This window comes from Zingiber officinale, chromosome 7A, assembly GCF_018446385.1.
Source record: "Zingiber officinale cultivar Zhangliang chromosome 7A, Zo_v1.1, whole genome shotgun sequence".
NCBI lineage: Eukaryota > Viridiplantae > Streptophyta > Magnoliopsida > Zingiberales > Zingiberaceae > Zingiber > Zingiber officinale.
In genome coordinates, this window is record NC_055998.1 from 126,875,390 (window position 1) to 126,902,470 (window position 27,081).

The 27,081-nt window shown below is 34.6% G+C and overlaps 1 protein-coding gene across 2 annotated transcripts; it reads left to right on the forward strand.

Annotated features, from left to right (window-relative positions):
- The first annotated feature begins 571 nt into the window (after window positions 1-571).
- On the forward strand, window positions 572-14,632 carry LOC122002438 (probable E3 ubiquitin-protein ligase XBOS32). 2 transcript variants are annotated; one of them, XM_042557607.1, is made up of 10 exons: window positions 572-1,143; window positions 1,238-1,297; window positions 1,470-1,541; window positions 1,641-1,816; window positions 1,897-2,057; window positions 2,243-2,301; window positions 2,379-2,425; window positions 13,072-13,212; window positions 13,346-13,437; window positions 13,956-14,632. In XM_042557607.1, the coding sequence occupies exons 1-10, from the start codon at window positions 949-951 to the stop codon at window positions 14,378-14,380; spliced, it is 1,428 nt and encodes a 475-aa protein (XP_042413541.1). In that variant the 5' UTR covers window positions 572-948; the 3' UTR covers window positions 14,381-14,632. The 2 variants fall into 2 exon arrangements, with proteins under 2 accessions (XP_042413541.1, XP_042413540.1); XM_042557606.1 differs by having other exon boundaries at window positions 573-1,143; window positions 13,881-14,632.
- The last annotated feature ends 12,449 nt before the right edge of the window (window positions 14,633-27,081 follow it).

Here is a 27,081-nt window from a genome sequence, read left to right on the forward strand (position 1 = left end):
ATTCGAGATCACATATTTGAAGCTTTTCAAAAATGATAAAATCAAAATGGGAATTATTACTCTTTTATTAGAGTTAGAATCTCCAAAGGCTATATGAAGAAATACTCTCATATAGTTCAAAAAAAAAAACACAATCTTTCCATCTAAGCACCATCCAACTAATCAAACACTAGTCATCTAACACCAGACACATATTGACATAAACTAAAATTCAACTATAAATTGCCTAAATACAGTTTATTGTCTAAAAATATCTATTTCAGTCGACTAATTATAAATCTCACGAATTAAAATGTAATATTTAGACTTAATAGAAGGTTTGTTTTAATCTCCTATCTCTATTATTATTTGTCAACCCACACTAATAATATATTATTATTATTATTATTATTATTTTTATTAGACATGTGTTGACCAGTTAGGTGCCAGTGGGAGGGAGGCTTTGGTTATAATAATAATAATAATAATAATAATAATAATTTATTATAATAATAATAATTATTATTATTATTATACTCCATTAACAGCTCTGTATTTCCCTTTCCACTTCTTTTTTTCCCTATTTATTATTCTGCATTTGTTGTTGTACCATTTCCGCGTCTTTGGTGATTCAGTCTACATTGTTCTTCTCTTGATGCAGGCGCCTTCCCTGCCTCAATCCGATCTGCCGGCAGTTCAGGACGCAGAGGATGGAGACTCGCGTCGAGTGGTCCGGGACACCGGCGTAACTTCGTGCTTTTCATCCTAACGATGATATTTTTTGGGCCGTGGACTGCAATTGTAACGGAGTTTGTTGCTAGCTCTTGGTGGTTTTGATATAGCGGTGGATTGTAGATGTCCGAAAATTTTCTGTTAGATTGTTTTTGGCGGTGGTGGTAAGAGTTTCTGGCTCCCCAAAAATTCGATTTCCCCCCTTATTCTCGGATTTGTCGCGGTGTTTTCGAGATAATGGGGTTCCTTAGCATCATGGGTAACTCCTTCGGGTGCTCCGCATCCGGGGAGAGGCTAGTCTCGGCGGCGAGAGATGGGGATCTTCAGGAGGCCAAGGCGCTTTTGGAGTACAATCCCCGGCTCGCCCGGTACTCGACGTTTGGTGTTCGGAATTCGCCTCTCCATTATTCTGCAGCTCAAGGCCACCACGAGGTAGTTACCTACATTTCCCCTCTTTCATTTCATACTTTGATCGGGATTTACTGGTCTACGTATGCGGAAGTTTATTTGAGATTTTAATCTGCAGATTGTATCTCTTTTGATTGAATCTGGAGTCGACATTAACCTGAGGAACATACGAGGACAGGTAGAACTAAAACCCTTAGTTTGTTCCCAATTGACTCATGTTCTTGGTTATTATTGCCCTACGTTCTTCCTGTTGAAACTGCAAGATCACAAGTTCCTTAATTTGTAGTATGTTTTGATAGTGGAAAAATTCTATTTCATATTTTAATATCATAAATCTTTTTCTGTTGCAGACTGCTTTGATGCAAGCTTGTCAATATGGTCACTGGGAGGTTGTTCAAACTCTAATGCTTTTCAAACCTAATGTAAGTTTATTATTCATTTCATTTTCTCATATTTAGTTGGTTTTGTTCTCGTTATGCCTTCCTAATAGCTCTCATATAATATTTGGAAAATGTCAATAGATTCACAGAACAGATTATGTCAATGGGGGAACAGCTCTCCACTTTGCTGCTCTAAATGGCCATGCTCGTTGCATCCGGCTTATCCTTGCTGACTATGTTCCAAGTATACCTGAGTTTTGGGATAGCATGATGGGAAAATCTACCCATGAATCTACTATTTCTGACTTTGACAAGAGGTATTACCTTTGCCATGCAGTTTTCTTGGTGTTTTTAGTCTTCATCGTAAAGTTAGATCTTTCCAATTTGTGATTGGCAGTGCCTTGTCTAAATTAGTTAACCAAAAAGCAGATGGGGGCATTACAGCCCTTCACATGGCAGCACTAAATGGCCATGCAGAGACTGTTAGCTTGCTTTTAGACTTGGGTGCTTCAGTCTCCGAGGTCACAACAGAAGATGGCTCAACAATTGATCTGATAGGTTTGTTTCTCATGATACTACATCATTTTTCCTTTTTTCACTAAAAAACTAGTTCATCCCATTATTTCTTTTAGTTATTCCTGCATGAGATCTCTATATACTACATGCACTTCAGTTTATTTGTAGTGTTGATCCCAAAACTGGTATGTCTTTTAGTTGACATATCTATTGATGTCAATTACCAGGTGCTGGAAGTACACCCCTTCATTATGCTGCTTGTGGTGGAAATGCTGTGTGTTGTGAAGTAATTTTTGCAGACATTCAATTTCTTCCACGGCTATATTTAACTGCTATGCTTATATATTACATGTGTGCATCCAGGTTCTTATTGCTAGAGGGGCCAGCTTGAGCACTGAGAATGTGAATGGGTATGCTTTGAATATGCTAAACCTGTTCAGACTTTTCATAACGTTAACTTTAATTGGAGCTGGAGATTGATCACATGCAACACTTACTGCTGTTTATGTTTTTAAATAATCTCAATGGTGAAATAACTACACCAATTGTCATTCCCCCTCTGTATTCAATCTACCAAATAATAGATTTTGCATGACACACATGATCTAAAGTCATGTTGGAGTAAATAACATAACTATGCAACATACCTCAATCACAATCACAAAACAACCAACTAGAAGTGTCTAGTGTGAGCAACTAGAAAATCATCCTGAGATTAGAAGCAAAATAAGGAAAGTGAGCACAATGCGCAAAATAGATTGCATGACAACATGGGTATGGGTTAAAACTTAAATAAGGCTTGACAACGACAGTCTCATTACTGTATCATAGAACTAAGGAAAAAATTTGTAAAAAAGGAATTACAATCACTTGCATTAACCATCCCTTTTCATGCATTATCTTGTCTCCTTCAATACATTCTGCCACTCGAATATCTTGCATTATATGATTTGCAATTATCAATATAACCTATAGGCATGTCAATGCATTCACAGTGTATTTGGCCTGACTTGTGTTTCCCCATACATCCATCCAGATGATACCATGTGTTCTCTTAAACACAGGTATGACTACCATCAATTGGGTAGCCCTAATGATGTTACATCCAGCAACTGGAAGTTCTCATTGATATAAAATACGTGTAAGATTTCTTTATGAGCTGTAATAACTAATAATTGTCCAAAAGGTCTTAATAGCTATTATATGTTTATATTGGTCGAAGTCCCAACTGATATATGCACTGAAGCTAAATCACTATGCTTTGATTATTATATCAGCATCATGGAATGACATCAACATTGTTGAACTACAATGTGTAGACATTATGGACACCTGGTTATTATCATGTAGACTATTATATCAGCATCATGTGATATTTTATCACGAATGGTCAACTTATAATGTGAAAGGTGTCATGATCCTCAATATTATGAGCATGATAGATGTGTGAATGCTGTAACAACACTTGAACACATCATATACAAAACCACAATGCAGGGTTCAGCATATCCGACAACATGAACAACACAATCTACCATCAATTTTCAAAATTTACTAATCTATCATGTACTTTATTAAAGCCTAATAAATCTAATAGTTAGAATCCTATCAATGATCTATTAACTACTGATTTTATACTTGCCTAGTCGCCATTTCATCCACTTCACACCTCTCAATTAATTATATCAATTAATTTTATAAAACAAATATAATTAAAAATCTAAATCATTTTTGTTTCTCAATCCCTATACTGCCAACCTCAACCAACTGTGGCTTTGCACCTCTACCTGGCAACAATTTCTTAATTTGTAGTGTAGGCCTAAGGATAGATCAATCACCTAATTTGATCTTTATAAGTCTAATAATTCATTGCAAAGCATTGAACAACTATTTAAGGGTCCTTGAGGTTCAGAGGCTATAAGAATTGCTTGCTATAAAGGGAAGGAGATAAGAACTTGCATCAATTGGTTCATTTGTACTTGAAAATTTGATGCCTACTTAGCGTTCCATTGACGCTCTGAATTTTAAATCCATGAATATAAATCCATGATTAGCAAGCCAATAGAAAAAAGTAGCTAAATTTCTACTAAGAGCCAGATGTTTTTATTTTTTACAAGTGAATAGTGATAGGCTTGGTGCCTTGAAAGAAAAGGGGCTAGTGCAAATGATGGCACATTATAAATGACAGATGAGTGCATGTACCTACATATCACTGCTGGTGTGAGTGCGTATTGTTCTGCATGATTGTGCACTAATGTTATGATGAGTGAAAGCTACTAGGAGGTTATGTGCAGGGTTGCACAATGAAAGGACAATTCTAGGGTCATCACAAGTAACATAAATCTTAGTGATTGATCTCGAGTGAGGTGATATTCATGTAGGAGGGTGGACATTCATGTTGTGTCTACTTGAGAGAAAGAGCTCAAATAGAGGGAAGGGAGGAGGCAACACTATAGGATCGAAGAAGCGCTAGAGGCAGGTGAATAGCACGTGTCACTTTTTCATGTTTTTTGAAAACTTGAGAGAAAACAGAAGAAACAGAAAACAGAAACAATACTAACATCTTTCTTTTTATTTGGTTCACAACCTGTGCTGTTAGTCCAAGGCCCAATATCGTTGATCGCTTTCGATGAATAATTCACTATCAATCCGTCAATTACAAAGGTTAAGATCGGTAACAACTTTACCGACAAAAACAAAGTATGAATAAGACGAAATGAAATTATGCACCAAGTATACCGACAATCTTAAGTTGTAGACTTATGCACGTTTGTCAGAGTAGAGTCTCAGCGTAGCTTGGGCGTTTTGGGAGAGAGACCACAGTTGGAGCACTTAAAGATGTTAGAAAAAGTTGTTCCGAGCTCTTGGACAAAGGGCCTTTATATAGGTTGACCTCAGACACCTAGACCAGCTCTAGGCGCCTCTATTGAGGTCTATCCGATCCACTTTCATTGCTGACTTATCCATATCTAGACGCCTAGACCACCTCAGGCGCTTGGACCGCTGACGTGGCCGCACCAGGTTAAAGCTCTATCTGAGTCACCTTTATCCCTTCCGAGGCGTTTGGACTACTCCCGAGCGCCTAAAAGCTGATGTGTGCCAACCAACCAGGGCATGCCAATTCAATTGCTTGCGTGGCTGGATTCGGTTGTCCAGATCGCCCAGACCTCCAGGCGCTTGGATACCTTCCAGTCGCCTAGAATGCCCTAACTTTGGTCACCTTTTGGATTGTTCGGTCTTGACTTTTGGATTTCACGTGAAACCCTAGGTCGAATTGACACTTATTGTTCATGCGTTCTTACCTACTCCTTTTAGGAGAAGTTATCCGTTTGGACTTCTCGCTCGCCATTTGATCCTCCGACTCCATGACTTCCTCTCGATGTCTGGTCCTCCAGACCCATTGAACTGCTAGACGTTTGGTCCTCCAAACATGTCTAAACTTCTCGCTTGGTGTACGCCAAGTCTTCCTGCCTAGTCCAAACTTCCTTGCCCAGGTTGAGCTATCTGCACACTTGGTCAACCTTGTTAGATCATAGCACACCTTAACTTTGAAATCTTTAGCAATATTAAAACTAGGTTCGATTATTTGATGCATCCAACATCAACAATAATCTATAATAACCTAATTTATGATAATTTAAAATTAAATGTTATAACCTAAAATTGAAATTTGTAATTTAGATTTTAAATTCTAAAGGCTTGAGTTCTCCTATTTTTAGTGAATTTCAAATTTTATGAGCTAGGATGTTCTTTTAATTCCTAGTGAGAAAATTATCTAATTTTCCTTCAACTTGGTATTATAGACCTCTCTTTTCTATAGTAGAACCATTGATCATCAGATCATCAGAAGAGGAGTATAAGAGTATTTATTTTCAAATTTGAGGTATTGTAAATAAACCTCCTCTCTCTTTTTTTTGTAGAACCATTGGTTATTACAACAACAACTAAGTCTTATCCCACTAGGTGAGGTTGACTATATGAATCTTTTTATATCATTGGATTCTATCCCCTCCTATATCATCATTTATGTTTAAATAAATTTTATTATATTTTATTGTTGCTAACCAAGTTTTTTTTTTTTTTTTTTTAACTTTCCTCTTCCTCGTTTGATATAAACATTTGCCATAGTTTTACATCGCCTAACTAGAACATTTGTTGGTTGTCTAAGTACATGTTTATATCATCTTAAACGTGTCTCGGAGTTTTCCCTCAATAGGTGCCCCTCGACTTTCTTTTCTAATATTTATATTTTTTTATGTTGTCCATCCTTATATATCTGTACATCCACATTAATATCCTCATCTCTTTAACTCTTATCTTCTGTTCATGTGCTCGCGTCATAGTCCAATATTCAGCTCCATATAACATAGCAGGTCTAATCGTTGTTTTGTAAATTTCCCATAAGTTTAGAGGTATTTTACAATCACAAAAAAATCTGGCGTTCTCCATTTCAACTATCCCGCTTGTATTTTATGTAAAATATCTTCCTCAATCCCTCCATCTTTTTGCAAAAACGATCCTAAATACTTTAAAACTCTCAGTTATACATAACTCGTCATTTCTTATCATAACAATTGTCTCATTACGTCTAATATTGCTAAACTTAAATTTCATATATTGTCTTTATCCTACTAAGGTTAAAACCTTTCACTTCTAGGGTTTCCCATCATTATTCGAGTTTAACATTTACTCATTGACATGTTTCATCAACCAAAATAATATTATTTGCAAACAACATGCACTACGGTATTGTATCTTGGATGTGTCTAGTGAGTTCATCCATGATTAGTGTAAAAAGATAGGGACTTAGAGTTGATTCTTGATGCAACCTTATCTTTATGGGAAGCGCTTCGGTTAATTTATCTTAAGTTTTCACTCTTATCATTACATCCGCATATATATTCTCAATTAGTTCAATATACGATATGCTAACACCTCTCTTTTCTAGAGTTCTCCATATAATTTCGTATAAATCCAAATTGATTTTCGGTCAATGTGGTCTTCTTAGTATTTTTTTCTATTACTCTTTCCTAAAGTTTTATAGTATGATTCATTAGTTTAATACTCCTATAGTTTACATAATTTTGTACGTCTTTTTTATTTTTATATAAGGGAACTAGAGTACTTATCCTTCAATAAATATTTTTTGAGTTTTCAATATCAAGTTGTTATTCATTCAATATCTTGTTTCCCAAGACACTTCCATACCTCTATCGGAATATGTCCAACTATTTTTCCATTTTGCATCCCATTTAAAGCTTGCTCTTATTTTTGATGTTTGAATTCTACGATAAAAATTTAAAATTCTATACTCATTTGACCTACTTAAATTACCTAAATTAAGTTGGTCATCTAACCATTAAAAAGTTGATTAAAATACCTTTTCCATCGCTCTTTTATTTCTTTATCATTTACTAGTACTCTATTGCATTCATTATTAATACATCTTATTTGCATTCATCTTTAATACATCTTATTTTGATAAGATTTCTTGTATTAATCTCTCTCGCTTCATTCTTAACTTCATTCACTATTTTCTTAACTTCATTCACTATTTTCTTAGCCTCTTTCTTGGCTATTATATGTTTTTTTAAGTTTTTCTTTTTCTTATAAGTATATAATTACTTGTAGGTTGTTCGTTTTTTCTTCACTTTCTCTCGTACTTTCTCATTCCACTACCAAAATTCTTTACTTAGTGGTACACGTTCCTTTGACTCATCGAGTATTCTTTTGGCTACTATTTTTAACATTGATATTATCTTATCCCATGTCGTATTCGAGCCACCGTATATTTCTTCTAATACTTGTACTTCTACCCTGTCCTTAAATATATTTTGTTTTTCATCCTTTAACTTCCATTATTTAATTGTAGGAGTCGTATATTTTTTCATTCTATTAATATTATGCTTGAGGTGTATATCCAACGCTACTAACCTATGTTGGGTAGTTAAATTTTCTCCAGGGATGATCTTACAATCTCTATAAATTTTTCTATCATTCTTCTAAGCATAACAAAATCAATTTGTGATTTATTATTCTCATTTTTGAACGTGATCAAGTGTTCTTCTCTTTTCTTAAAAAACATATTAGCTAGTATAAGGTCATATGTCGTTGCAAAATCTAATATAATTTTCCCTAAAATTTTTTTCCAAACCCATGACCCTCATGTACCCTATCATATTCCTCATTTTTCACTCTATATGCTCATTTAGATCTCCTATGAAAATCATTTCGGTTGACAAAATGTTTTTTCGTATCAAAATCTAGATTCAGTGTGTTCATCTAATTCTACTTGAGGTGTATATATGCTAATTATATTAATAGTTTCTTTTGGATCAATTCTCAAAGGGTGCGGAATGCCCCAGTTGCCTCACCCCTCCCTTCATGTGCTATTGTTATTGGACGATGCCCCCATGATTTACCCCTTCAAGGAAGAGTGGGGCTGCCTTGGAGGGGCCGCCAAGATAACGGTTTCACCTTTTACCATAGATTAATAGTTTTTTTCGCCGCTACTATCTTGAGAGCTATAATCCTATCACCCTTTCTAACTACTACTACTTTGTCATTTAGTGAACTATTGACAATAATACTTACTCTATTTCTTATTTTACTCCTTTCTGTGTACCATAATTTAATACCTGAATTCTTTATCATTTTTGCATTCTTTCCTACTCATTTTGTCTCTTGTACACATAAAATATTTATTCTTCTAATCATATAATCGACTAGCTCTATTGTTTTACCTATGAGCGTTCCCATGTTCATGTTTCAAATCTTAGACCATTAGTTTTTCTATAATATTTGTTCTTATCTAACCTATGGTGTGAGAACTTTTGTATATTTAACACTACACTCAAGTTCTTTTGGAGATGTAGCTGTCTTTGTCGATACATTATAGTCGAATCCTACAATGCAAATTCTTGCATATTTAGCACTACACCCGAGTTCTCATGAATATGTAGCTGTCCTTACCAAGACGTTACAGTCGGACCCTACAATGTGTTCCTTCGAACATCCTACATTAGCATAATAATTTGATGAATTAATTCATTGAACATTTAGCTGAAAGTTCACGCTGACTTGCATCCTAACGCGCAACCCTCGCCCTTTTTCAACCGGGCTTGGGATCTGCTTTGCCACTAGAAGAGGAAGTTTTATTTTCAAAATTGAGGTAGTTCTTCCCCTTCTATCTTGGCGGTGCATACATTTAGGGGATTTTCATTCTTTTTCTATCATTATCTTTATTCCATTGTGGTATTTGTTGTGACTTACTGGACATTACTGATGATTGTTTTAGTTGCTAGTGTAAATTGATGGAATACAAAGATTAAATAAATTAGACAAATACATTGAATAGATGAGGCATGATATGTAATTTTAGTAGGCATGAAAGTAGAGAAGTTTAATTGATATATTTATACAACCTCATTTCTCCGTGAGTAAATGCTAATAGATGCTTCAACCCATATTCCTTTGTGGATACAACATAAGTTTTATAATCCACAATTACTGTTGCTCCAGTAGATATGCATGTTAGATACACGTTCATTATACTAGTGTGGACTTTCTATACTATATAGCTTTGAATATCATGAGTTTCTCATTATTCTTTAGGTTATATTTCATAATCTTAATTTATTCTAAATAAAATTTTAATCAAATTGAATTTGAATTAGTTAAATTGTGATCACTAGATATTTTCCTTAATAGCTATCCTCTTTTAAGTAAATACATAATCTAATGATTGTTGACTTATTAAATCTTAACTGGATACTTATTTTGAATTATGAACTAATAGAGTCTAATCTTGACAATTGAACTCTATCTCTTGATAAGTTTGACTTGACATAAATCTTTATGCTTTAGTATTAATGTTAGACAATTAAATTTAATACCTTTCATGTGGTTAGATTCAACCGTCGTTGATTTAGCCAAGATCAAACAGGAGCCCGAATCTTGATTTTAACTGTGACCATAATTGAACCATGATTCAATTTAGATTTAATCTATTGGTTTGTCACCCAGTTCTAGCCAAATCTTAACCTAATGAGTTAATTTCATTTGGTAGTATATCCTAATTACTTGGATTGACCTTCTATCTAATAACATATCATTATCTTGTTTGGTTGCAAGCATAATTATAATTTTGATCACTATTAACCTAACTTAGATATTTTAAGGGAAATCTTAATCGGACTTTTGGAGTAGGGATCAATTTATATGAACTTGAATTTGTATAATTTAGAGCTGCATTTTCTGTCCCACGCAAGGGTTACAATTTCCCTATTTAGTATCTATAGTCTACTAATGTCCTTGATTAATATTGATTTAGTTATTAGATTTAATTTAATTTGGATTGATAAATTATAACTATTAGTTTTTAAGCACAAATTAGTTCATTATATCCTGTTCGTAACCTTGATTTTATGCCAAGTTCATAGCATTTGCACACATGACCTAGTTATTAAAGCATATGGTGGTGTTGAGTTAGTTACACATAATTCTTAAACCTAACTAAATTTATAAACCTAGCTAAGATATACAACTATAATAACCAATATGTATAAATATATAGGATGGTACTAGTTAAAGATGTTGATTCAATATTTAATCTAGGCTAGTAGATTCAACATAAATTAACCAATCATTGCTTTTGATTATTTAACACAATATAACTTTATGCTTTTATTTATTCCTTGATCGTGACCTATGTGATCTTCATAATAGAATAAAAGAATATGCCCACTATGGTAAATTGATCGTAATCGACTTATTCAATGCAAAATCTAATGATTAAGTCATGACAATTGATATTGTACTTGATAAATCACAAAACACTCTTGAGCCATGATGATCTTAATTGCTACTCATGGTTGTTGTTTTATAAGTTGATCTAGTAATTCCTTAATAGTCATCATTATATCGTCTTTAACCTGAACACTCGATATGACTCTATTTGACTTATAATAATGCACTCAACTTAGCATGCTTGAACACTTGTTTTGTGCCACAATATTGGGAACTAGTATTAGTAGTCATGTTGTCCAAAGGAGTGCAAGCGATTCTCCATGTGCCTGGGTATGCGCTTGCTTTTCGTGGATATTGAGTCTTTTGGACATCTGATTGAGATAGCTCTGTCATTGGATAAAACTGTATTTGATTCCTATAAAGAGGATAATACCTCCAATTTGCAATTCCTTAAGTTTTTATATTTCACATGTTACTTTTGATCTTGTTGATACCCTATATACTTGCTTATGATTTCACTTCATACGTTATTGCACATTCTTTATGTGTAATGATGTTTTATGTTAAATTTGTCAATACATGTGTAGCACTATGTTTTCTTTCTGTAATTGATCTCTATATTTTATTATTTGATCTCCGAAATTCTTTATCTATGCTTGACATTAGTCTAGGGAAGACCTACTTAGTGAGATTGCTATGAGAAATTTATACTCCAGTGGTGTTAGCATGAGGGAGTGAGATTTCTATGTCAAAAGAAGATTGTAGCTAACACTCAATTTGTTGTGAAAAAGAAGTATATGGTCTTTTGATGGATTTTTTTAGATAATTTTATACACAACAATTCTTATTGTTACTTCATACTAGGGCGTAACACAATAATTTCCTTTGTCTTTTTGATTGGAAAAATCAAAAGTAAAGTAAGAGAAGGAAGAATTTAGGTATCTTTTCCCCACTTTTGGTTCCTTCCAAGAGTGGGTAGAAGAGGGGAGAGAGAGAGAAAAGTGTTAAAAGACCTATGTAACCCTACATGGTCTTGGAAATGACAAAATCATAGTTTAACTTGTCATTTTTCTTTAATTTCTTCTTTCCTATCCTTTCAAGTAGGCAAAAAAAAGGGAATCCCTCCATTTTCTCTTCCTCTCTTCCCTCCTTCAACACCCTTCCTTTCTTTCCTCTCTTCCTTCCTCAAGTAGACATAACATCAAAGATTACCTATTGTTGCGAGCTTGCCATCCTAACCTCTAATATGTACATGGCAGGGATGAGGGAGGTGATGCTGCTGCAAGAATAGACAATATAACTTGAACTATCAAAATATATTTGGTAATATCCAATAATATCATATAGATATTGTTAGTCTTATAATAATACTTATAATATTGATATTATGGTGATATATTGCATGCTATTAATCTAGTTTTTTAATTATTGTTCCCATTATTAATAAATTGAAATTCAACATCCTTTTTAAGATTAGTGAACACCATTTTGTAATCTTATGTATGAAATAATTTGAAGTTATATATATATATATATATATATATATATATATATATTTTGATTTTTCTTTAATTCTGGCTTCATTGATCCTATCCATCTGATGCTCAATTTTTTTTTGGCTATTTAATACTGATTCTGCATTCATTAACTCTAATTTAGTCAATTTTTGTAGTTCTCATAAACACTCAACAAAATAATAGTAAATGTGACAGTTTCTTATCTTTGAATTTTTTTTTTGTTATGGCTGTCATATATGTAACTGATGTTAGTTGATGGAAAAACTGGTGCTTACTTCACAGCTAAAAAGCCTCTTAGCTTGGACATGTTTTTGTAGATTTTACTCAATAATGAGATTAACTTTGAAGTTTACATGGATTTGAAAGCAATATTTAGAGTCTACATTGAATTGTGGTTGATTAGCCAAACAGACATGGAGAAATGCAAATTAAAAGTGTCACAGAAATGATGTTAAAATAGTTTCATTTTACACTAGAAAATGCACACAAGCAAATTGCTTGAATAATGACACCCAATAGTTTAGATTTAGTTTTCCTGCTTTGAAGGAAAGAAAAAAAATAAAATCGAGGAAGATTGCAAAATGTTCCCAATTATCTCAAACAGGTGTGTAAGTGGCCCTAAGTAAATGTTGATATTTTTATCATTATATATTGCAAATAATCCAAGGTCCTGATCTTATGTTCCTAGAGTACTGCTTATTTCCAATTTTCTACTTCATTTGTTTCAATGTTGCCATTGATACATGTGGAAATGCTTGTATAATCTCATAAATTGCTGCTTTCCTAAACAGTTGCACTCCTTTAATGGTAGCCCATTCATGGCGTAGAAATTGGCTGGAAGGCATTCTGAATAAGCAACTACATGTTAACATAAAGATTCTTCCTTCTCCATATTTATCTCTTCCCCTCATGAGCATCATAAAAATTGCTCGGTGAGTTTATATGCTTCTTGCTCATATTAACTGTACCAGCTCAATACTATTGGCTTGCACTTTCTTAATTCTTGTTTCTCATGGTGTTTATTTATTTATTTAATAATGTTATGTACCTGTTCACCTCTTCTAGAGAATTTGGTTGGAGAAGCACAATCCATTCACCTGCATGTATTGATCCATGTGTAGTTTGTTTAGAAAGAAGATGCACAGTCGCTGCTGAAGGTACAAGCCTCTTTCCACTTTCAGGGCATGTTTATTCTTGGTGCTAGTTTATATCTAGCATGCAATTTTCATTAGCCAATATGTTTTTGCCTCTTTCGGCTTAATTATCCTGTTACATTGTCCTTTATTTGCTCAAGTTAATGCAGCTGTGTTCATTTTCTTAAATGCCCTCTCATCTGATTATTCAGAAATGGAACTAGACATGTATCAAAAATGCAATTGTGTCGTCACCATACCTTCATTCTAGTGTGGAATATAACTTTGATGCATCTTGAGATATGATCACTGCTGAAATATTGCTTCATATATAGCTAATCAAATCTAATCTACAAGGGTTTGGTTGGTGCGAGGCACTTCTTTAGGCAATAAGCTATTTTAAATGTCATGCTGAAGTTAACTTACAAAATATGCATATTTACTTCCATAGTATCTTCATGTCGCAGTTTGTAATCACGAGTTCTGCACCAGATGTGCGCTTTACTTGTGTTCCACCAACAGCACGACAACTATTATTTCAGGTCCACCAGGATCGATACCCTGCCCACTGTGCCGGCATGCCATCGTCTCGTTCACCAAGATTCCTGGGATGAGTCCAGTCAGGGAGCTGCCCCGAACAAGCCTTTCGTTATCTATATGCACCACTTGCCCAACTGTTGAGGGATCTGAGTCTAATGAACGCACTCAATTCTGCAAACCTGACATCCATTGCACAGGGGTGCCACCTTTAGGCTCTTCCTCTTTCAGATCCTTGAGCTGCCAACGGTTCCCCTCCATGAAACTCCACTCCACACTCTGCATGGGAGTTCCTGAGACGAGCCCATGCTTGACAAGGTGCTCGAGACCAGGGTCTAGTTTGACGCGATCGGTTTCGGATGGGGATCGCAGTAGAAGATCCTGCCTTTTTGCCTTCAGCCATATTGTTGCTACAGCTGAGAACAATTGAATGTGTGAATAATCGGTGCCTTGCCATACCTATTCTTTCCTCTCAAGCTGTGGTACTGCTGTACATAGAGAAGTTTCTGCTTCTGTATATGCATGTTGGTTTATGCCTAGTGTTATTTTAAGTTCTTTGTGTGCGTGCCTTCTTTGTTTTTTGTTTTGTTTTGTTTTTGTGAATGTTGTGTATTGATATCTGAAACCAGCATGGTGACATGTAACAACGCTGTTCATATTGCCTCTTCTGAATTTACTTTCAGCTCTCCATGAATTATTGCATCTCATGCAACTTTTTGTTTAAGTTTCTTCACTACCATTTTGTTTTTGTTTTTGTTTTCGATATTTATCAAGATTTCTTGTTGCTTTGCTCTATCTGGCTATCTCCGCCAATCGATATCTTCTGATTCAGAGCTCCATTCTATATCATGCTAAACTAGAGTTTCTCCAAAGGAATTGGATCGATTAAAGGATTCTATCCTACATTATAGTCTCTTGTGCAACCATTATGATGCTCATTGATGAAGTGCAATGACAAACAAAGTATTCTCTTTTGTTCGCCGCACCCCTACTTATATAGGAAATCATTTCTAGCCTTGAGGTGCAACACTATACAACCATGCTAGACAATATATAGCTCAAATATCAAAATAGAAATCTTGATCAACCTTACTCTTCAACAAGTTCAAATTTAGATACTATAACAAATTTGATAACAGAAGTTGAGTACATGGTAATAAAGGAAGGTGTACATATTTGCAAAATTATAGTGTATTACACCAACTGCTATAGAGCTATTGCACATGCATGAAACAAGATATATGTTAGGTGGATTAGGTCCGAAGCCGACTATTAAAATACTCCTTTATTAGAGGAGAACAAACGAAATGTATCTTTTTTTTTTTTTTTTAACAAAAGTAGGAGATGAAGAAAAAAAAAATATCACATTAAAATAGTTACGAGGCATAGAATGAGTATTCTATAGAGAATGAATAATAACTATAGTTGTGTGTTTATGTCCTCTTGTACCCTCGTTTATACTACTAAGGTAGCATGTAACTAGAGGATAAGATGCTCATTAGGTAGCTTCTGGCTGATTAATTTATGTTCAATTGACTTAAATCTTAATAAGGAAATCTTATCGGCAATTGACTCGAATCCATTTGAATTGATTCAACTCCTTCAAATGATTCAACAGGTCAGGATTGTAAGCTTATCTGTCAACGAATCAACTTAAATCCAAGTCAATCAACTCATTGCTTTCCAATCGACTCAATTGACCACTTCAACAAACTTATCCATCCAATGGGTACGTAGGTTATTCACAGTCATAAGTCATGAAGTAGAAATAAGGATTTGGAGCCTATTAGAACATCCACAGTGGTTAAATCCCACTGTGAGTTTTTTCGTTGTCATATTTGTGCCACATCAAAAGTTAAAAATCTCATATCTCTTTTCACTAAGATGATACTCACGGCAGCTGTTAAAAATCTCATATCTCTTTTCACTAAGGTGATACTCACGGCAGCTGTTAGGATTAGAGAGACTGAGAGAATATAAGTTTAATTTTTTTTTTAAAAAAAAAAAATTACTGCAATTGTTTAAATCAGTTAGAGAAATTGTTTGACATAGATCTGTATTATATGTGGGTGAAGGATAGATGCATCCAATTCGAAATCCAATTCCAAATCATCATAAATTGTCTAAGTTGTTCAGATGTGACTACTCACAAATGAATCCTCATCCCCATCCGCTCATTAACTCCATGGGTAGAGACCAAGCAAAACTCGCGTTCATATCGTAACGTCTGATTTGTGAGTCTCATCTACTCTTGCGAGACTCATTACTATCTTCTGTTGGAATTTATTTCTCTGTTATACGTACACTTACCTATGCAAATTTATAATTCACGAATTTATCATCAATCAAGAATTAAGTTCAATAATGATCTGATTAATATTTTAACTATGTGAAGGTTTGTCGTTGTCCGATTTCTATATATTATTTCTAAGGGACTGATAACGTAAATGGACCTAAAATAAATATAAAAGATTGGGTCCCCGAAGGAAAAGAACGATTGATAGAAATAGAATCTAGCGTTTTTTCACACATGAACATCAAGAAATCTCGAAAGATTCCTGACGTATATCATTGCAGTAAAAAAAATGATAACTCTCATTTCGCCCTTCAAGACTATCTCATACGAATGTCTTTTACATGAATGATTAGGTGACCTATAATACATTTCATATTTATTAGAAATTGATCCTATAATCTATTATAGTAACATCATGTGTAATTACCGAGCAACAGATCTAGAAATTCAAGTATGGAGGAGTGATCATAATGAACAAGGGACGGTATCCTCTATCTCCATCGATAAAATCTCATAATACTAGGAGTGCGGCTGGATCCACCCCTGTAATTACCAATGATGTTGATCCATGGGGACAAAAATTTAGAACATTTTTCAATTTATATCTTATATATCCTTGCGGAGCTAATAGGGTGAGCTCCAATTCCACCCATTTTTTAAAAATTATAATTAAAATTTTATTTCAGTTTCATCATCATTTTATTTTAGCTTATATAGTCCATAATAATTTTATTTCAGTCCTTATTTCTCTATATTGAATTGCTAAAAAAATTTAATTAAACCTAAATTTTTCCTTATTTGCTGTTTCACTTCCCTACATGTACTACTCTATCTGCCGCACGAGCAGTCGACATTGCCGCCTTTCTTGTCCCTCCTCTCAGGCATCTAGCCTTGGCTTGACTAGCACAATCACCACAAACCTTCTCCCTGTTAGTACACTATATATGTGGGGCATTGCCACAACCGCGACCCCCAATCTTGCTGTCGCTACCTTCCTCCCTGACTACCACGACATCATATTCATTGTTATCCTAGTTGATAATTTCATCATCGCTTCTCTCCCTACCACAAACGACATCAACTCTGTCTTGTCGTCACAACTAGGCCGCAACCATCATCGTTGGAATACCAACATCGTCGATTAACCTCAGGTAATTTTAAATCTTGATTATGCCACTGATACTAATCTTTTTTAGTATCGTTCCAATTTTATAGGAGATCTCAGTCCCAAAGTCAGAGAACGATGGTAAAAATTCTAATTTGAATTGAGAACCATTGTAAAATAAAATATTTTGAAGATCAAGAAATAAAATATTTTTCTTGATCAAATTGATAAAGTATTTTGATAAATTAGTATATTTTTCTTTCATTGGTACAATAACAGCGATTTTGATCCAATTGATAAATTATTTTTTGATATAATAACATTTCATGTATAGTAATTTTAGATTATAAATTAATTATATTTTTATTTAAATTTTATTTTTTGTAAATAAAATTGGTAGTATAAAATTAGGAAATTGATTAAAATACAAACCTTTACCATGAATAATTACTAAAACACGTTTCTATAATCTTCTGTTATCAATATGCATTATTTTCATAGAGAGAAGAATACTCTGATTATAAGGCACGTGTTATTTTACAAAACAATTAAAGAACTTGGGGACAGAGTTTTATTCAAATAAGGCTTTTTTAGATAATTCAACTTAGGATATTTTGAGGCTCATAATGGTTAAAATCTTTCATTTTGGAGGTGCAAATTGATTTTAAAATTAAAACATTTTACACTTAAATGTTAATAGATGTAATAACCATCAAAATTCAAACATTGTACACCTATTGTATGTTAATTTGCTAATCAACTTTTGCCTTCAAAATTATTGATTGCGATCATTATATGCTTTGTAGAACATCAAGTTTCTGCCCTCGCGAGTATAGTCGATTTAGTACTCAGATAGAGTTTGTCAATAGTGAGGTATGAATCAATTTTCGATCGATATAAATATTACTTTAGATTATCCTTGTGCCCCGTGTATAATTTTGTGCTTTTTTTTGGGTCTAATTTTATAAGCGCAAGTCAAAATTAAAATAATTCGCGAATCATCATGCACATTCAAAATTAAAATAATTAAATCCTTATGAGTGTCTAACTACGGTAGCTAAAATATTAGTACTTTCTTACGTCTAAAGAATTTATTTTAATAAAAAAATATGACTATATGTTATTTTATAAAATAATTTACACGCTATGATATTTTAAGTAATTTTTAAATTAAAATAATCATTAAAAAAACATTTCTTCAATCTTATAATATATTTTATTCATATATAAATAAATTTTATTTTATTATTATTAACTAAATTTTCTTTGATCTCTTCTCCCTTATTGATACCGAATATGATAATGATTATCTTACGAACTAAATGGGAGATTGGAGGAGAATCATAAGAGGAGAGAATGAAAAAAAAATAAGGAAAACTCGTCAGATATATTAGAAAAGAAAGTTTTATTAATAAAAGAGAGATTAATTCTCACATAACTAGACATGTGTCTATATGGACTCTAGACCTAAAGACAAAACAAAAAAGAAAAGAAATCATAATATATGGACTTCAATTCTAATTTTGTAGAGAAAGAAAAGGGATCTTTCCAAAAAAAGAAATATCTTGATAAAAATTAAAATTAATAAAACCGGATACTGTTATAGACTAATTATGACCCATAATTATTAAGAATATTAAAAATACCCTAAATACCATAAAAATGGAAATTACTAAAAAATAGTAATAAAATCTTTGGAGTCTCGGATGAGAGCCTAAACAGTGGAATTTAGGCCTGAAAATTGATAATTATGGGTACCCTGATAACAAATGTAGATTTCTAAATTCTACATGTGTAGTCACTAACAAAGCTTGATTTCGAGTCCCAAGTCAAAAGTTATGACCGTTTAAAGTTCAAGGGATTATGTTGAGTTGATCCTGTATCAGTCTCTCCGGGTTGAAAAGAACTCGCCCTCAAGTTCAGAGTAGCCTCATCATCATCCACCAAATAAAGAGTCAAGTGTTTCATATTAAAGATATCAGACGTCTTTAGATGACTAGGAAGGCGCAATATGTAGTTATTGTCGTTAATCTTTTACGGTATCTCACACGATCCAATTTTCCGATTCTTTAGCTTATTGTATTCATCAATAGGGAAACGATCAAGAGTTAAAACAATCTAGACAAAATCTCTGACCTTAAAAAATACCTGACAATGATGACTATCAACCTGAGTTTTGTACTTGGTATTGCTATCCAAAATTGAAATTGCTCATGAATGTTCCAAAGATATTTTGACATCTTATCTGCTTTAGGATTAAATCGTCTCATAGTGGAACAAGGGTTAAATCTAGAACCCCCGATGGGTTCTGCCCATAGACAATTCGAAAGGACTCAAACTTATAATCTTGTTTTTCGATTTGTTATAGGGAAATTCTGTTTAAGGTAATGCTCAGTCCCACTACTTTGGCTTAGTTCCTGTTAGACACCTCAGAAGATTGTCCAAACTCTGCTTCACCACCTCAGTCTGACCATCTATTTGGGGGTGATAGACACTGCTAAAGTTTAATTGTGTTCCCAGTTTTCCCCATAAAATTTTCCAAAAATTACTGATAAACTTGGTATCATGGTCTGAAGTCATAGATCGAGCTAAGTTATGTAAGTGCATGATCTGTTGGTGCAGTGGGGTCGGTAAGAGGGGGTGAATTGCCTACAAGAAAAAAGATAATCCCTTCTCGTTCTTTTGATTTTATTAGTAGCACAATAAAAATAATAATAATAAAAGAAATAACAACTTAAAAAGAGTAGATAAAAGGGCACAATTTTACTTGATTATAACCTAGGTAGTTGTTAATCCAATACATTAAAAAAGCACTAGAAGATCTCTTTCATTGAAGGTGGAGAAGCCTTTTACACACATTGACAGCTTAAGAATGACTAGGAAAGTTAATACAGAAGTTGTCGATTATTTCCTAGGTCTAGGGGGTCTTTTTATAGTCCCTGGAAAACTCTATCCGCAGCTTGGAGGCGCCTTTAATGAGGTCCAAGGTGCCTTCCATTGGATAAGTTTTATCCGCCGTGGATAAAACTCTATCCGCGGCTAACAGTTATCGGAAGGTGCCTTCGTAGTGTTCATCGAAGGCACCTTCCAGCCATGGAAGTTGCCTTAGCACTGTTCATCGAAGACACTTTCCAGCTATGGAAGGAGCCTTCCATGCAGAAGATCAACTCCTTTGCTGATCTCTTCGCGTGGGTAATACTCCAGCTAATCGAAATTGAGCTCACCGAACCCAACTCCAACCTTCTCCTCGCGCAGCCTTCCTCCCCGGCTTCTCGTCCCTCGGACTACCGCGCGAGTCCTTCTCGTCGGTCGGTGTACTCTTCCACAGCATCTCATCCTTCTGATGCACCGAGTTCGCTGACTCCCTTCCAGTGCCATCCTTCTTATTAGCTGCGTCTTCCGCTTGACTTCTTGTTCCTAAGTTCCTGCACACTTAGACACAAGGATCAAACACAATAGGACCTAACTAAACTTAGTTGACCACATCAAAACTACCCCGGGGTACTAACATGATCTCCTTAAAGTAAAGATGGGTAATCCAGACAACATCCATAATCTTCCTGCAAGCTACAAAGCGTGCCATTTTTGAAAATCTGTCAACCACAACAAGAATAGAATCTGAGGCTCATTGGGTGCGGGGTTATCCAAATACAAAATACATGCTGACATCAAACCAAGGAGCTTCAAGGACAGGCAAGGGAGTGCACAAGCTTATATTGGTGAGCACCCCCTTAGATCGCTGGCATACAAAACATTGGTTCACAAAGTGGGCCACATTGCTGTTCAATTTGGGCTAATAAAAATCGACAGAGATGAGGGTCAACATCTTATCATGTCCGAAGTGTCCTTCATTATGAAGCTCACTCATGATCTATTGTCTCAGAGAACAATTTGGAATGCACAACTGCAATGTACAAAATAGATAACTATTATGCAAAATAAAATCATGTCGGTATCCATCATGTACCTCCTAGAATATTTTTCGAAATGATGGGTCAACTATGTACATTTCTAGAAAAACCTCAGAGCCCGCAACACTGCACTCATTGTGGTGAGTAACAAAGAACTATGACTCAAGGCATTTGCAACACGATTTAGACTTCTAGCTTACTATTTCAGTGTAAAAGTGAACTTCTATAAATAAGTCACCCACTTGGCATGCCGCCTACTCAGCTTGTGTTAACCATTGATATATTTCAATACTTCGGTATCAGTAAATAGGATGAAAGCCTTCTGTACTAGTTAGTGACGCCAATGCTTTCAGGACTGAACAATGACATAAAACTCCAAGTCATGGGTAGAATAATTTTCTTAGACCCAGATAACTTCTCACTAAAGAACGCAACTAGAGATCCATGTTGACTTAGAACACCTCCTATGCCAATGATAGATGCATTACAATTGATCTTGAACAATTAGTTAAAGTCAGGAAGTGCCAGAACTGGTGCCTCAGTCATCTTCTAATTGACCTATTGAAAACTAGCCTCTACTTCTTCAGACCACTTGAAGTCTTGTCCCTTGAGACACTCGATGATGGGAGTAATCAGAGTGATAAAATTTTTGATAAATCGATAGTAGAAAGAAGCCAAGCCATAGAAACTTCCGACGTCGTGCAAAGTTGTCGGCTGTGGCCACTCCAAGACCGCATTTATCTTTGCTTGATTTACATGCGCACCATCAGTAGACACAATAAAATCAAGGAAAATTGTTGGTGCAGGTTACACTAATAATCTGGTTTTGATATATGACAAATAGGTTAAAATTAGATGTGATGTTTGTTTAACCTTTTCTACCAAGTGTGCAGGAGTTGACTGTTCCAAGGGACCTGACACTAGGCTGAAATCCAGCTAGGTCTATGTGCCTGATAGCTGGTGGGGAGTTCAGATAAGTCCACGAGGCCTGATATATGGCGAGAAGTCCGGTTGGGTCTGCGGGACCTGACAACTAGCCGAAGTCCAGTTGGGTCAGCTGACCTGACAACTAGCGGAAAGACCTGGTGGGTCAGAGGCAAGTCAAGTAGCTATAGTTGGTTAGTGAAGATAAGCAACTGAAGGAGAGATCTAGTAAGGATGCACTCCCTATTGAGGGAACTGTAGGCATCGATCCAAATTAGGTCTATTTAGGAAGCCTAAGTTGAGAACTTGACTAGATCTTGGTCTCGAGGAGATAGAATTTAATTACTACCCTATCTGCTATGTTATGCTAACTCTGTTTTGCAGGGTAGATATAACCTTTGATTGCTTGGACTAATCTTTTCTTGCAGGGCAAAGGCTGCTGAAGAAAAGGACTCCGGGTGCCTGGAGCAGGTTGGCCCAGGCGGGTCGCAGACACCCAAGCGATTCGGGTGCCTAGACTCGGTCCAGGCATCCAAACCCAAAAAATCATCCACAAGCTAACGTGGAGCGCGTCGATTGGCCGAGCCACGTGGTCCAGGCACCCGGAGGAATTCCAGACACTCAGAATGGACCTATTAAAGGCCTTTGACTCGAAGCTTCAGAACAACAATTGCGACAAGTTTCCTTCTTGCTTGGTGCTCCAAAAAATCTCTTGCGACGCTGTGAAGCTCCTCCGACAACCGACGACTCAAATTTTCATATTTTCCTCGTTGTCGATAACCTTGTTTTTTAGTTCTTGTACTTATCTTGTAACACATTTTTACGAACTATTAGTGGATTGACCAATGAAAGCACTCGATGAGTGCGGGCCTTGGAGTAGGAGTCGTCGAAGACTCCGACCCAAGTAAAACCAACTTATGTTAGCATTGTTTGTTTCTTCCATTTTCTACTGCGTAACTTAGTTTTAATTTGAATTTTTTGATGATCGTTATTCACCCCCCTCTAGCGTTCTTTTCGATCCTACAAGTGGTATCTGAGCAGGTACCGCTCTGAATTGGTGCAACCACCAATCAGACAAGGGGGTGATTTTTTTCTCTCTTTTAGATTTTGAGCTTTTTCGTTATAGTCCAGACTGGTACAATTACCTTTTTGGATATTTTTTTTTCATTGCAAACGACTCTGAATTGGTGCAACACCAATCGAATCTTAATATTTTTTTTCTTCTTCTCCCACACTACTAATCCAAAACCTAGTCTTGGGATTTTTTTTTGCCTTTTCCTCTTTTGTGTACAAGGTTCATGGCCCAAAACGAAGGATACTCTACTGTATGTCCTCCCCTCTTTAATGGTGATGACTTTCCATATTAGAAGAAACGGATGGAGGTGTACCTGAATACTGACTTCGACCAATGGTTCAACGTCACCAAAGGATACAAGGCGCCTGTCGACAACACCAAAATTCCAATATACCCAGAAAATTGGAATCCAGGAATGAAGAAGAAGGCTCAGATCAACTTCAAAGCTCTCAACACAATCTAGTGCGGGCTAACGAAGGAAGAATTGAATCGCGTCGGCCCACATGAAAACACAAAGAAGCTATGGAACAAACTCATAGACTTGTACAAGGGAACCAACGACACAAAGGTAACAAAAAGGGATCTATTTTTAAATAAACTATTTAACATAAAAATGCAAGAAGGAGAATCTACGAGTCAACTACATGTGAGGATAAAAGACATCCTCAACGAACTTCACACAATCGACCATCAGATGGAGAACCGTGATTTTATAAGGTACGCACTAAACACATTTCCTTGAAATGCACTATGGCCATCCATCGTGCATGCCTATAAAATTTCGAGGAATTTGTCTAAATTAAAACTAGATGAGTTGTTTTGTGAACTTAAACTTCATGAACAGACTAACTCAAAGCAGGTCAAGAAAGGTATTGCTCTTTTTGCAGGTCCCTCAAAAGAAGCTAAACATAAGAACAAACTAGAGCCAGAATCTGAATCTGACTTAGAAGACGAAAAAGAACAACTTGTGAACATGATTATAAAAATGTTCACGAGAAGGAAGAACAACTTCACGAAGAAAGACTTACAAAAGGTGATCAAAGCAAGTGACTCGAAGGCAAAGATCACATGCTACGGGTGCAACAAGAAAGGATACTACAAGAACGAGTGTCCGAAGATGAAAGATGACACACCCAAACCAACCAGAAAGAAAAAGACACTCAAAGCGACATGGGATGAGTTATCCTCAGAAGAATCGGATGTTGAAGATAAGAAGCATCATAATTACCTCGCATTGATGGCAACAGAACCAGAATCAGAAAGCAAGTCCGAGGACGAATCAAGCCATGAGTCCACACTCGTTTTTGAAGATTCGAAAGAGGTATCCTCCATCTTAATCTCCAAATTTTTTAGAATAATTGCATGTTTAAACAAAAAATTAATTAAATATGAAAAATAAAATGAATCACTTCTTGAGGAAAGTCAACGCCTCAAAGAAGAAATTAAAAATAAAAATCCAAATCAAGATTTAACACTTGAGGAGGAGAACACAAATTTAAAAAGTGAAATTAATAAACTTAAATGATTATTAGAAACTTTCATCACTAGATCAAAAAATTTAGATTTAATTCTTAAAACTCAAAAGGTGTCTACAATAAGTCCGGGCTTGGATACAAGTCCAACTCAATAAACAAAATGTTTATATTACTGATAAGTCAAAACAAAAACCTAACTAAAGCTTGGGTTCTGAAAGCATGTCTAACCACGCAAGTAGGACCCAATCAATTCTATATACCTAAAAATGAAATTCATTATCTAAAATCAAATCCAAATACACCTATTAATCCAAAATTAAATCAAAATAAACCTTCAAAGTTAAATTTCAAACTAAAGAATGAAATGAAATCAAATAAATCAAATTATAAAATGAAGTCAACAAATTCAAACTCAAGTAAAATTAAATTAAAAAATTTTAAAGCTAATTTAAATTATCATCAAGTTTACTTTAACTACAAAAGTAATCGACATAAACCTAAAATCTAAAGGTTCAATAATTCAAGAGGAGACTCCAAATTAGCTAGCACATCTAAAATAATAGGGTATCCAGCAGGGTAATTAGGATTAGATCAAAAAGGGACAAAAGTTTAACTTGATAAAATGACACTGGAAAAGTTTTGGGCGATAGTAGGTTAGAGAAGCTCTGTCTATGCATGTCTAGGAAGATATGGCTTCGACCAAGTGCATTTATCTTAGTGGAACTACTTGAAACTACCCCTTACCAATCTAGTTGGTTAGACCAAAGTTTTGTTATTAAGTTCAGTAGATAGAACTATTTGGAAAATCTTGAAGGTGTGGTTACTCTAATGATGCCCAGGTAACTCATCATAGCTTAGAAGTTAATCCAAAGAATACCTGTTTATTGAACTCAAAGCTAAACTTGAATCTAACACAAGTTTAAACCAAATCCTAAAATTTAACTTAAACTCATCTCAAAAAATCATAGGATTCTTTTGTTTGTAAACCTAGACTGGGTGAGATGAATAAGAATAAAATTTAAACTAATTAAATTAACTTAAAATTAAAATAAAATCAATCAAGTTAAAATAAGTTCACACTTAAGATGAACTTTTTGTTTCTCCTAAATGTTTTAGGAATCTAAATGGATATTGGACAGTGGTTGCTCCAGATACATAACCGAGGATCAAACAATGCTCACAAAGCTAACCTTCAAAAGACTAGGAACAGTAACATTTGGAAACAATGGCAAACTGAAGGTAATTGGAATAGGTAACATTGAGTTAGAATCCAATTTCATTATTAAGAAAGTACTCCTTATTGAGAATTTTAAATTTAACTTACTTAGTATTAGTCAATTGTGTGACTCAGAATATATGTTAGGTTTACATCCACTAAATGCTTAATTAAGCATATGAAAGACCCTACAATAAAACTAAAAGGACTTAGGAATAATAATATTTATACAATTGACCTAGCCAGCCCCTCACATAAGTGTCACCAGACACAAAAAATGGAAACTTGGCTATGACATAGGAGAATATCTCACACTAACTTTAGAAACCTCACTAAACTAAATGGGTTTAGAGGACTAGCAAAACTACCTAACTTATACTTAACAATTTGTAATGCTTGTCAACAAGGACAACAAACCAAATCAACTCATAAACCAATTAATTAAATTAAAACTAACTTACCACTTAAGTTATTACATCTAGATTTATTTTACTCGCATGGGGTTAAATCAATTAATGGAAACTTATATTGTCTAGTAATAATTGATGATTATTCAAGATTTACTTGGGTAAAAATCTTAAAAAATAAAGATAAAATATTTGAAATATTTACTAATTTTTGTAAACAAGTTGAAAATGAAAAAGATTCAAAAATCAAAAGAATTAGGAGTGACAACGGTGGAAAATTTACGAATTATAGGTTTACAAAATTTTGCCTAGAAAATAGGTACCATCAAGAATTCTCATGTCCTTATACACCTCAACAAAATGAAATAGTAGAAAGAAAAAATAGAACTCTTTAAGAAGCTACTAGAACAATGCTTAATGAATATCAATTACCAAAATACTTTTAGGCAGAAGCTGTTCGTACAACCTGTTATGTCCAAAATAGAACAACAATAAATAAAAAAACATAATAAAACTCCATTCAAAATCTACTATAATAAATTACCTAGTATTAAATACTTTAAGGTATTTGGATGCCTTGTATACATACTAAACACAAGAGAACATTTAGGAAAATTTACATCAAAAGTAAAAAATAGAATCTTTGTAAAGTACTTCCTAAACAGTAGAGGATACAAAGTTTACAATAAAACTACCCTAAGAATTGAGGAAACAACCAATGT